Here is an 11039-nt window from a genome sequence, read left to right on the forward strand (position 1 = left end):
CTCAGCCCCCTGCACCCATTCACACCCCCCACTGCAGTGACCTTACCACCTCCTTAGGCCCAGAAGTCGCTCCTGCCTTTTGATGCCAGGCACAGCCTTAACCTGTGTCTCTACTGCCTCCACACTTTTGAACCTGCCTGAACCCGGGGACGCTGGCGGATGTTGCATCTTTCCTGGCTACTACTTATTTGTTGTGTTATTCGGATCTCATACTCTGTCCCTCTCTCCCCTGGAAATTGTTTTGTTTTCAAGACACCTCAGAGAATTGGCAGCTCAATTGGAAATGGAAGGATTTGTGTACCTTTTTTAAGTTTCTACCTCTGTCACTCTTAATAACGGCAGTGAGAAAATAAACTAAATATTAGAAGAAAAAAAAAGAAAGAAAGAAAGAAAACCACTCAGAATTGCTGTTCTGTGTTTTCCTCCCGGAGAATATATTATTCAATGTCAGTGTTTGTGTGTGTTTCGGGGTGGAGAGCAGTGTCTCCAGCTGGGCACAGCTCACTCAAAGATCCCAGGATTCTAGTCACACGGCAGGTCCTGTCCACTTTTGCAGCTTCTCTTCACTCATTTCATCCAAATGAAATCTAGACCATGCTCACAAGTGAAAATAATAAAGTCCAGATGCCCAAATAAACTGTCGTTTCAATGTACTTGGTAATCAGCTTCCCAGGGCAGAGAGAGGAGGGCCAGCACAGGGAATACTGGGCCATACATAAAAGAGCAAGATTCACATTTCTCTAGGATTCCTAGCAGATGGTGGGTAGAAAACACCTATTTCATCCCTGTGGTCAACAGCTATGGGACAAGAGCCAGGACCCCTTCCTTCCTGCCCTAGAAAGAGAGTTCTCTGGAGTTTATCCAAGAAGCAAAAGGACACCTCACAGCAATGATCCGTTTCAGAGATTCCCCTCATCCCCAAGACAAAGCTCATGTGACTGCAGCTCCTAGACCATCGCTGTAAGTGCAGGGGTGTCCTGCTTCTCCTAGTGTGTCCACCGCTAACATGGCCGTTCACGGAGCAGAGAATCTGTACACGTCTTTGGAATAAATGAGCCAGTGAGCAGGGGTCGCAGATTGTCTGCTACTTTCTTTAATAACTAAGGAAAATTCAATACACTGAGATAATTTAGTTACTGTGAATGACATACAAGAAGGACATAAACATGAATTCACTATAATTACTTTTATTATCTAATTCTTCTCCATTCAATACTATTGCTACATAAGTTCACATTTCAAAACAGTTCTAATTCCTGTTCCATTGTATTCTGTTCAGGACCACAAAACAAAATGGAAGACTTCCCAATCTCTTTTACAAAACAGCAAAACTCTTGTTTTTGAACTGGGTAACCAAAACTACACTGGGTTCAGTATCATTCACCAAGCTAAGATACTGAAGTTTCTTTAATCTTCTATGAAACCAAACTTTGAAAAATTTCTAAAGAAAACAGAGATGAATCCCCATGTCATCATAGAGAACAGCAACCAAAGACGCTACACACACTGGTTCTCCCAACTGGCCCTCACTTCTGACTGAAGGCTGACTACTCCCTCTTCAATCACAGAGGGAAGGATCAACCTGGCTGCTGCTCTGGCTCAGGCCCCCTATTCCTCCTCCCTTGCAGCCTCTTCAGACAGGAGTGGGAAGGCCCTCAAAGGCCTTTGTCTGACCCTGAGCACAAATGCCATGACTTGCTGTTTGCTGGTCTCCTCATAGGCCCGGGGACCCCACAGGAACTCATAGCGAGCAGGGTCACTGTCAGGCACCTGCCGGTACTCCAGGTACCCCTCCCGCACCCACACTTGGGTCAGCAGCTCCCTGGGCTCCCCAAAGATGCAGTGCTCACTCCCAACATACACCCCGATCCTGCTGAGTGCTCCCCAGACCACCTCTGCAGGGGCCAGGTCTCCACTCCACATGATCATGCTGAGGACCAGCACCAGGAGGCCAGCCTTGGGCAGGCCCTGCCCATCGCTCAGCATCTCATCGCAGGTGAGGCCCAGTGTCGGGACCATGACGTAGATGTGCTCTGTGGGATCCACCTCCTTCACCTCCACACCAAAGATCACCTGCAGCCACTCTAAGGCTTGACTGAAGACCACCGGGAAGTACTCCTGGTTATCCCTGAAGACCTTATTCAGCATTTCTGCTGGGGAGGTCAGCTTCTTGGCTCGATACTTGAGGAGCAGGAACGTCATAAGGTTAGTCATCATCTCATCCAGAATTTCTTGGGGCAAGGCCTCCACAGGAGTGGAGGAGGATGCTGGGTGGTAGGAGGCCAAGTGGGATGCAGCCTCCCCCACCTCAGCCCCCAAGGGCTGCGCCTCTACAGGGCCCTGGGCCTCGCCTGGGTCTTGAAGGTCTTCCTCGGGTTTGCTGAGCGCACTCATCTTGACCACGAGCACAACGCCTGAGGTCGAACAAGACATGGAAGTGAGGCAGAGATACAGATGGGGACCAAGGGCCTCGGGGAGAGAGGAGGTGTGAGTGGCCTCGGCTAAGAAACGCATCCTGGATGGTATGACACAGGCCACTTACAGGTCTCCCCTTGAGGGGTGCTCTCAGACCTCACAGGAGTGCTCCTCCTGGGGGCCAGTCCCCTGGATACCCGAAAGAGGAAGTGAGGTGGCTCCCCAGGGTGTGGTCAGCACAGCCCGAGATTTCCGGGGCCAACAAAGTGGGAGGAATTGGGGCCTTCTGGGGCCCCTCTCTGTTCTGGAATAGGGAGCCTCTGGTTCACTTCAGGGCACCCGCTCACCTTGACTCCTGATACTGCCTGGACTTCCTCTGCTCTCTGAACTCAGAACACAGGCTTCAGACCTCTGGTTTCGCCTCCTGGTTCCTGGAGCTCCTGTGAGATAAATGGAGGAGACAGCTAAGCGCTGTACTGTGGCACAGCCCTGGGCCTTCTGTGCTGGTAGGAGGGGGTGGACTCTGTGAGGTGCTGAGTGGGTCTCTTGTATTGCTCACCCTTCCCCTGGCATGGCCTGGACCGTCCCCTTTGGAGGAGTAGAAAAAAACTCAGAATAAGACACAAGCCCGAACAGAAAGCGCTGAGGGGCCCCACATGTGGCCGCACCTGCCCAGGGCCTCGCGCGGGTCCTAGGCTAGGGAGATGCTCGATTCAGCTCCTCCTCATGTCCTGCCTGGCCTCCCAGCACTGACCACAGGGGAGGGGGTCTGCTCAGTCCAGCCTCTGCCAACCTGAAGCCTCCGCCTGTAAAACCTCACCTCCCGAGGTCCCTAAGCCAGAGGTCAAGAAACTGCTCACCCTGCTCACCCCACTCTGGGCCCTCCAAGACCCTCTTGCAAGGGTCAAGATCCCTCCCTGTTGGGGTCTAACCGCCTCAGTCCTTCCTTGCATGGAGCCTGGACTCCAGGCAGCACCCGAGGCTGTCCCGTCCGCCATTTTGAGACCTCGCCACTTTCACAAGGCCTCCAGTCGCTCTAAGACTCGCATGTTATGAAGTCAGACAGGCCGAGTGTGCTCTCACCGCAAAGTCTCCCAGGGCCAACTACAGGGGTGGGGATCTGTGGAGTTCTGTCGGTCCTCACTCAGGGTCCCCCCAGTCCTTCAAGCACCTCACCGCGCCTCCGCACAGGACCTGGATTCTCGCCTCTCCGCAACTGAAGCCCCGCCCCTTATACCAGGACCCCAGTCTCTTGAGGACCTGGATGTCAGGAGGTTAGCGCATGCCTGTTGCGCTCATCCTGCCCGCACGGTTGCCCTGGACTGACAACAGAGACGGGCTTCTCTGAGGTCTCCTCTAATTAGGGGTCCAGGGCCCTCTAGTCCCTCCTCAGGGTCCTCAGGGTCTTCAACCCTGCAGGACCTGGGAATCGGCCCCCCTGAGGCCCCGCCCCATATGCGAGGTCCCCAGTCAGAGACCCGGATGTCAGGAAGTGCGACCACGCACTTTGGGCTCATCGTATCCCAGGGCCACCAAGGACCGACAGCAGCTACAGGCTTCTCTGAGGTCTCCTCTGATTGGGGTCCAGGGTCCCCTCAGTCTCCCTCAGGGTCCTCAAATTGAAACCCTGGAGGAGTTGGGCTTCTTCCTTCGGCTCACCTGAGGCTACACCCCCTTTTCCCAGATACTCAGTTTGTCTGAAACCCAGATGTCAGGAAATGCAGCATGTGCTCATCTACCCTCTGTGCTCCCTGAGCCTTGATGTGAGGGTCCCGCCTCTAGTCAACACAAGGGGCATCCCCAGATCTGCCAGGGATCAAGATGAGGTCCCTGAGGGAAGATACAAGGAACCCCACAGACCCCTGACCCTGCTGTCAGCCCTGGGCCGCCCTGGTGGTAGGATGAGCACTTGGCAGCCTGTTCTGACTTACGCATCTGTTTCTCAGAGACATTAGCTTGGTAAGCTGCAGTCCATGGGGTCGCTAAGAGTTGGACACGACTGAGCTACTTCACTTTCACTTTTCACTTTCATGCATTGGAGAAGGAAATGACAACCCACTCCAGTGTTCTTGCCTGGAGAATCCCAGGGACGGGGGAGCCTGGTGGGCTGCCATCTATGGGGTCACACAGAGTCGGACATGACTGAAGTGACTTAGCAGCAGCAGCAGCAGAAGGGGCAGGGCCTCAGATGGGCAGAGGGAAAGATCTTAGTTCTTTTGAGAGTCAAGGTGAGGACCCTGAGGGAGGACTTAGGGGACCCTGGACCCAAGAGCACAGTGGGCTCTGGGAGGACATAGGGCGGATGAACACATGCTGCATTTCCTGACATCTGGGTCTCAGAGAGACTGGGGAACCTGGTACAGGGGTCTGACTTCCTAATATCCAGATTTCAGACTGGTGTCCTAGTATAGAGAGCAGACTTACTGACATCCAAATCTCAGAAAGACTGGGGTCCTGGTATGAGGGCTGGAGCGTTAGTAGGGGAGGGGAGAGGAAAGAATCTGAAGTCGTACCTGGAGATAAGGTGAGGTCCCCGAGGGAAGAATGAAGGGACCTCAAGTGGAGATTCTAGGGATCCCAAGGTAAGGCTTAGGGAACTCCACAGATCCCTGTCCCTTCCATCGGCCCTGGGAGCCCTCAGGGTGGGAAGAGCACACTAGGTCTGTCCTGATTTCCTGACATCCAGTTCTGTGAGACTGGGGACCTGGTGTGAGGAGCAGGGACTACGGTGGGGAGAGGACAGAGCCCAGGTCCTACCAGAAGTCAAGGTGAGGACCCTGAGGGAGGGCTGAGGGTAGCCAGATCTCAGACCAGAGGCAACCTGGTAGTCCCCGGGCAGGACAACCTCGTGCCGCATTGCCTGATGTCCCTGTCAGAGAGACTGGGGACCTGCTGATAGCAACGGAACCTCCAAATGGCAGACAGTACACTTCCAGGTCTTGTCTGGAGTCTAGGCTCCATGCAAGGAAGGACTGAGGTGCTTAGACCCCAACAGGGAGGGATCTTGGCCCTTGCAAGAGGGTCTTGGAGGGCCCAGAGTGGGGTGAGCAGTTTCTTGACCTCTGGCTTAGGGACCACGGGAGGTGAGGTTTTTCAGGCAGAGGGCAGAGGCTTCAGGTTAGCAGAGGCTGGACTCCCCAACCCCAATGGAGGACTGAGCAGACTCCCGCCCCTGTGGTCAGTGCTGGGAGGCCAGGCAGGATGTGAGGAGGAGCTGAGGACCAAGCATCCCCCCAGCCTAGAAGCTGCAGGAGACCCTGGGCAGGTGCTGCCACATGTGGGGCCCCTCAGCGCTTTCTGTTCAGTCTCAGGTCTTGTTCTGAGTTTTCCTGAAGGCCCCAGAGGGGAGGGACCAGGTTGTGCCAGGGGAAAGGTGAGCACTACAAGGGAGCCCTGAGGGGACCTCCCACCACACAACTGAGGGGACCTCACAGAGTCCACCCCTCGTACCGTCAGAGAATGCTCAGGGCTGTGCCACAGGATACCACTGAGGTGCCCCCTCCATTTCTCTCACAGGAGCTGCAGGAACCAGGAGGTGAAGGCAGACATCTGAGGCCCAGGTCCTGAGTTTGGAGAGCAGAGGAGGTCCAGGCAGTGCCAAGAGTCAAGGTGAGGAGGGTGCCCTGAGTGTACACCAAGGGTTTCCCATCCCAGAACAGAGGGGGCCCCACAAGGGCCTAATCCCCTTACCTTGTCAATCCCAGAAATCTCGGGCTGTGCTGACCACACCCTAGGGAGCCACCTCACTTCCTCCTTCAGATAGCCAGGGGACTGGCCATTCCAGAGGCATGCCCCTATGAGGTCTGAGAGCACCTTCCAAGAGGAGACCTGCAAGTGGCCTGTGGCTGCCCAGGGTGCGGTTCTCAGGTGAGGCCATTCACAGCCCCCTCTATCCACCATCCAGGCCCGTGGTCCTCATCTGTCTCCATTTGCCGCCATGCCTCACTCTGTGGTTTGATAGCAGGCATCATGCTTGTGGTCGAGATGATTGAGCTGAGCAAGCTCGAGGAAGACCTTCAGGACCCAGGCAAGGCCCAGGGCCCTGTGGAGGCACAGCTCTTTGGGGCTGAGGCAGGGGAGGCTGCATCCCCCTCAGCCTCTTCCCCCACAGTCTCCTGCTCCGCCCTTGCAGAGGCCTTGCCCCAGGAAGCTCTGAATGAGATGGTGGCTAACCTGATGAAGTTCTTTCTCCTCAAGTATCTGGCCAAACAGCTGACCTCCCAAGCGGAAATGCTGAAGAAGGTCCTCAAGGATAACCAGGAGCACTTCCTGGTGGTCTTCAGTCAAGCTTCAGAGTGCCTACAGGTGGTCATTGGCATGGAGGTGAAGGAGTTGGACCCCGGGGAGCACACCTACATCATGGTCCCCACCCTGGGCCTCACCTGTGATGAGATGCTGAGCAGTGGGCAGAGCCTGCCCAAGGCCAGCCTCCTGGTGCTGGTCCTCAGCCTGATCATGCAGAATGAAGACCTGGCCCCTGAGGAGGCAGTCTTGGGAGCACTCAGCAGGATGGGGGTGTATGTTGGTAGTGTGTACTGTGTCTTTGGGGAGCCCAGAGAGCTGCTGACCCAAGTGTGGGTGCAAGAGGGATACCCAGAGCCTTGGTATTTGGTAGGGTAGGGGTGGAGCCAGGGGCATGTTTGTCAACTCATCTAGGGCCTGGCCCCCTGAAACAAGGCACATGGCAGCAGATGGGAGCCTTTGCAGGCAACCTGAAACATACTTTTCTGTACTTTCAGACGAGAGACAAGCTGGGGATCACATCTCTGTCCCCGGACCCCCCTTCCCCACACTGGGCCAGGGCTGCCTCTCCACATCACCTCAGTGACATCATGAGACAAGTAAGGAAGCAGACCACTTAATTGGCTGCCTGGCCCAAGATCCAGATTCTAGAATCTCCAGACAGTATTTATTGGGCACTACCACCCTGCTCTGAGGCCCTTCTGCCCTGACCATTCACTGCTTGGGTAGAGAATACTCCTGAACTAGACTGGCTCCATGGATAGTCAGAGTTCCAACAAGCCATGTGCAGCTCCACTCGCCCCATCCACTGATGGAGAGCCCACAGCAGGGCATCCCCCTGATGTCACCCAGATTCAAATGTGGATTCAGAGGAAGCTTTGGAGAAGTGGTGAACCCAGAACCCAGATCCGGGCCCCCAAGACAACCTGCCCCACAGGGCCCGAACCTCTTCCTCTCGTCTGGGGGCTCAGCCCACCCAGGACAGCCACCTAACTCTGCTCCTGACCGCCACCCTCCCTGCTGTGTCCCTGCCTCCCAACTGCCTGATCAGAGTAAATGCTCCTTTTCCTGTCCCCGATGCTACTATCTGAGCTCAGACTGCATGGCCTGGGGCCAGTGCTGTCAGCCTAGGCGCCCCCACCAGCCTGAACCCCTCCTGTCTCACCTCCTCCCACCGGTGTTTCACATACCATGGTTCTGTGTCACCCTGCATGCACGTTTGTCCTCATCTGCCCCGGATGGAAAGCATAGCCGAGCCCTCTCCTGTTTCAGCCCCAACGTGTCCATGGTGCCCTGGTGGGGCTTCCGGTGGTCCTAGGTCTCCTTCCTCGTCGCCCAGCACTCTGGGTGGCTGTGCTGGCCATGCACTGTGCACAGAGCTCATCCGGGACCCAACACTTTCTCATGCAGTTCTGCCCCTGGACCACTGGCTCTTCTTGTCCTGACCACCTACTGTCCTCCTTCCAGGCAGGACCATAACATCCTTTCTCCATCCGCCCGAGTGTCGGGTGCTCTCATCTGGGAGTTCTGGGGCGCCCTGTGTCTTCCTGCAGCCTGCCTTTTCCCCCCTCTTCCTCCCAGGCTGTGGCTGCTGTGCACAAGTCTGGACCGCCCCCCACCCCCGAGGTTAGCTGAGTCCCAGGAAGGCAGGATCGGTGTCTCACTGGTGCTGTGGGAATGTTGAGTCAGCAGAGCAGTGCTTTCCCTTCCAGTGTGCAGCCTGCTTTCTCCTTGCAGAAGCCTCCCAGCCACAAGTTGAGGGGCAGAGGCTGCCTCCTGGATTTGAGGCCTCAGCACTGCCAGGACCCGGAGTGGTCACCAGATCCAACTCCCTCATGCTGGCACCCTGCTCCAGCAGCCTCCAGACACCCCAGAATCTCCTGGTAGTGGTTTCAGAAAATGAGTGAGGGTCCTGTGAATGGTTGGTGGGCTGCTGCTGTTCCTCCCAAATCCTGGTTTTGAAGTAGACTTTGCCCAGTGAACTGGAGACCTATGACATGTGGCTGCTGATGGGGCAGCTGTGAGGACCTGCTCCGTGGCATTTCTCTGCACCTGTCCCTTCCCTGTCTATGGGATCACACAGAGTCGGACACGACTGAAGTGACTTAGCAGTAGCAGCAGCAGTCCCTTCCCTGCTGCTGGCCCCAGCTCTCCTCACGTGCCCAGATGTGGGGACTGAGCCACAGGGAGTGCTGCCTCCCACCCCACCTGGGTCTCTGAGGCTTGGTGAGGGTTCCACGTTGCTCCTGCTGTGTGTTTGAGGGCAGCACTGACCTGGAACAAGCTCGACCCAGATTCTCGGTTTCCCTCGTGTTCTCCTTGGCCGATGTGGTTTCCTCTCTGAAATGCCTGTTGCCCATCTCTCCACTGAGCTGTGTGTCCTCTGTGTGCTGAGTTTTGGGCACTTCTTTTGGCTCTGGGTGCTCATCCCGCCCTGGTTGGTTGTGTTTCAGATTCATCCTCTTCTGTTTGCAGGCTAGTGGCAGACTCAGTATTCACCCGGTCTCTTGGAGCTGTAAGTGCCCCAGAGGTCGGTGCGTGTCCCTCAGACCCTCCCACTGGGGGCCGCCATCCACCCCCAGGCTTGGCACCTGGGGTGAGCACTCCTCAAGGAGACACTGCCCTGGCATCCAGCACTCTGCCTGTGAGAGAGGGCTCCTTCACATCCATGTCAGTCCCTTGGTCGCTGCCTAGCTTCAGTTCCAGGCCTTGGACTCCCACAGGACAAGCCCAGGAGCAACCGTGTAGCTCTGGGACATCAACCAGCCTTCCCCTCTGTCCCCGGGGCAGCTCCTGTTGGCTCTGCCCCTCTCCATGCAGCCCAGATCGAGGGGCCAGCCTGAGAACCAACCGCATTTCTGATTTCATCTCAGTTTCACTGCAGTTCCTTGAGAGGACATAGGTGTCCACTTTGTTGCCGCTGCTCCCTGCCCAGGGGATGGGGCACCGCCCAGGGGGACCTCGGGAGTTTATGTGAGCCTCTGGCACTGCCCCGCTCACATTCACATCACAGGCCTTTTTATCGCATCTGACCCGGGATCGGGAGATGCTGGTTTGCATGTCTCCATCACTCCATCACTCTGGGGACAATGTGCTCTTCACTGTCCTCCATCTGGACAGGTTGGCCACGACCCGGGCGCCAGGCCCCCCAGCACTGGATGGGGCTTCTGGACACCAGGCTGCAGCCCACTGAATAGGTCCAGCTGTTTTGTTTCTGAGATCAAGGAGCAGGGAGGGCGGTCTGGAGGGCACATTGCCATCCCATACCCATGGTGGGAAGACTTCAGTGAATGGACTCTTATGCTCTGGGCAGGAGACCCATCTGGCTACCCTATGAGTACTTGCGTGCACACCATGGTAACTTGGCTAAGCACAGAGAGGGTGTGAGGAGTCAGGAGCAGAGAATGTCCATGAGGCGCCACCAGAGGTGAGAAGGTTCTCCAGTTCATCAGTGGGACATGTATCCCCTCCTCTTTTTCTGTGTATTTCTTTTACTCACTGGAATTTACACAGGGTTTCCATTTGGCCTTACCATCTTTCACTCATATCACATGTTCGCCCAGGTCTCACTAAGCCCTGCACGTGGCTCTGGGGGATACTGCATTCCAGACTCTCCCAGCTCAAGACCGACTGATGATTCCTTGGGACTGGCCTTGTGTCCCTTGCCCTTTGACCCCCTCCACTCAGAAAGCTCAGCCCAGGGGGTCCTCCCAAACTGACTGCAGAGTCAGAGTTAACTAGTCTGTCACGTCATTGTCAAGTTGACCCTGTGTCTGGCAACATCCACCCCTCTGAAGGTCCCACCTCCCTACATAGGGTCACTGACCAAGAGCCTGAGGTCCCTTTGGGAAGGGCTGGGGTCATTCCCTTGTTTGCTGTGGTGCTGCAGCGTCCTTCCCCCGGAGGCCCACCCTATCCCTGTTCCTCAGTTCGAGATCTGAGAATTGGCTTGGGGGCCGAACCTGGATGAGGGATCTTGACCTGTTTACTGGGGTGGCTGCCCTTGGCCTCAGTGTCATTGTGGAGCCTACCTTAATCCGTTGCCCATCCATTGAGCCCCCAGGAGGCCATGTACTGACCACCTGCCCCGCTCTGTGGGTCTGGTCTTCTAGGGGGCAGCAGCCCTCATCATGGCCCCTGGCTCCTGGCCACTCAGTGCGACCCTGCAAACTCTGCTGCAGTCCCTGGGCAGTGGGGACAGGGAGTGAGGAGTGTCGTCCGTCTCCTCCATCATGAGGCCCGGCGAGCCTGGCCTGTGTTGTGTGGTGACTTTGCTCTGCTTGGTGGCCGAGCAGTAGGTGACCACCTCTTCTCATGGTTCCTTGGTTCTCCTGCTGGTAGTGCTGTGGGTCCTGCCACACCTTGGGGCGGTGAGCTCCCCT

At 56.2% G+C, this 11039-nt stretch overlaps 2 protein-coding genes across 2 annotated transcripts; one reads left to right on the forward strand and one right to left on the reverse strand.

Moving 5' to 3' along the window:
- Positions 1–1087: 1087 nt before the first annotated feature.
- Positions 1088–5272, reverse strand: LOC139181480 (melanoma-associated antigen 9-like). The gene is made up of 3 exons (XM_070785009.1): positions 5173–5272; positions 2763–2855; positions 1088–2414 (listed from the first exon to the last, which is right to left on the reverse strand). The coding sequence occupies exons 1-3, from the start codon at positions 5270–5272 to the stop codon at positions 1609–1611; spliced, it is 999 nt and encodes a 332-aa protein (XP_070641110.1). The 3' UTR covers positions 1088–1608.
- A 1112-nt stretch (positions 5273–6384) lies between these two features.
- Positions 6385–8292, forward strand: LOC139181481 (melanoma-associated antigen 9-like). The gene is made up of 3 exons (XM_070785010.1): positions 6385–7026; positions 7155–7256; positions 8239–8292. The coding sequence occupies exons 1-3, from the start codon at positions 6385–6387 to the stop codon at positions 8290–8292; spliced, it is 798 nt and encodes a 265-aa protein (XP_070641111.1).
- Positions 8293–11039: the final 2747 nt, after the last annotated feature.

The sequence above is a fragment of the Bos indicus genome, chromosome X (assembly GCF_029378745.1).
Source record: "Bos indicus isolate NIAB-ARS_2022 breed Sahiwal x Tharparkar chromosome X, NIAB-ARS_B.indTharparkar_mat_pri_1.0, whole genome shotgun sequence".
Classification (NCBI taxonomy): domain Eukaryota; kingdom Metazoa; phylum Chordata; class Mammalia; order Artiodactyla; family Bovidae; genus Bos; species Bos indicus.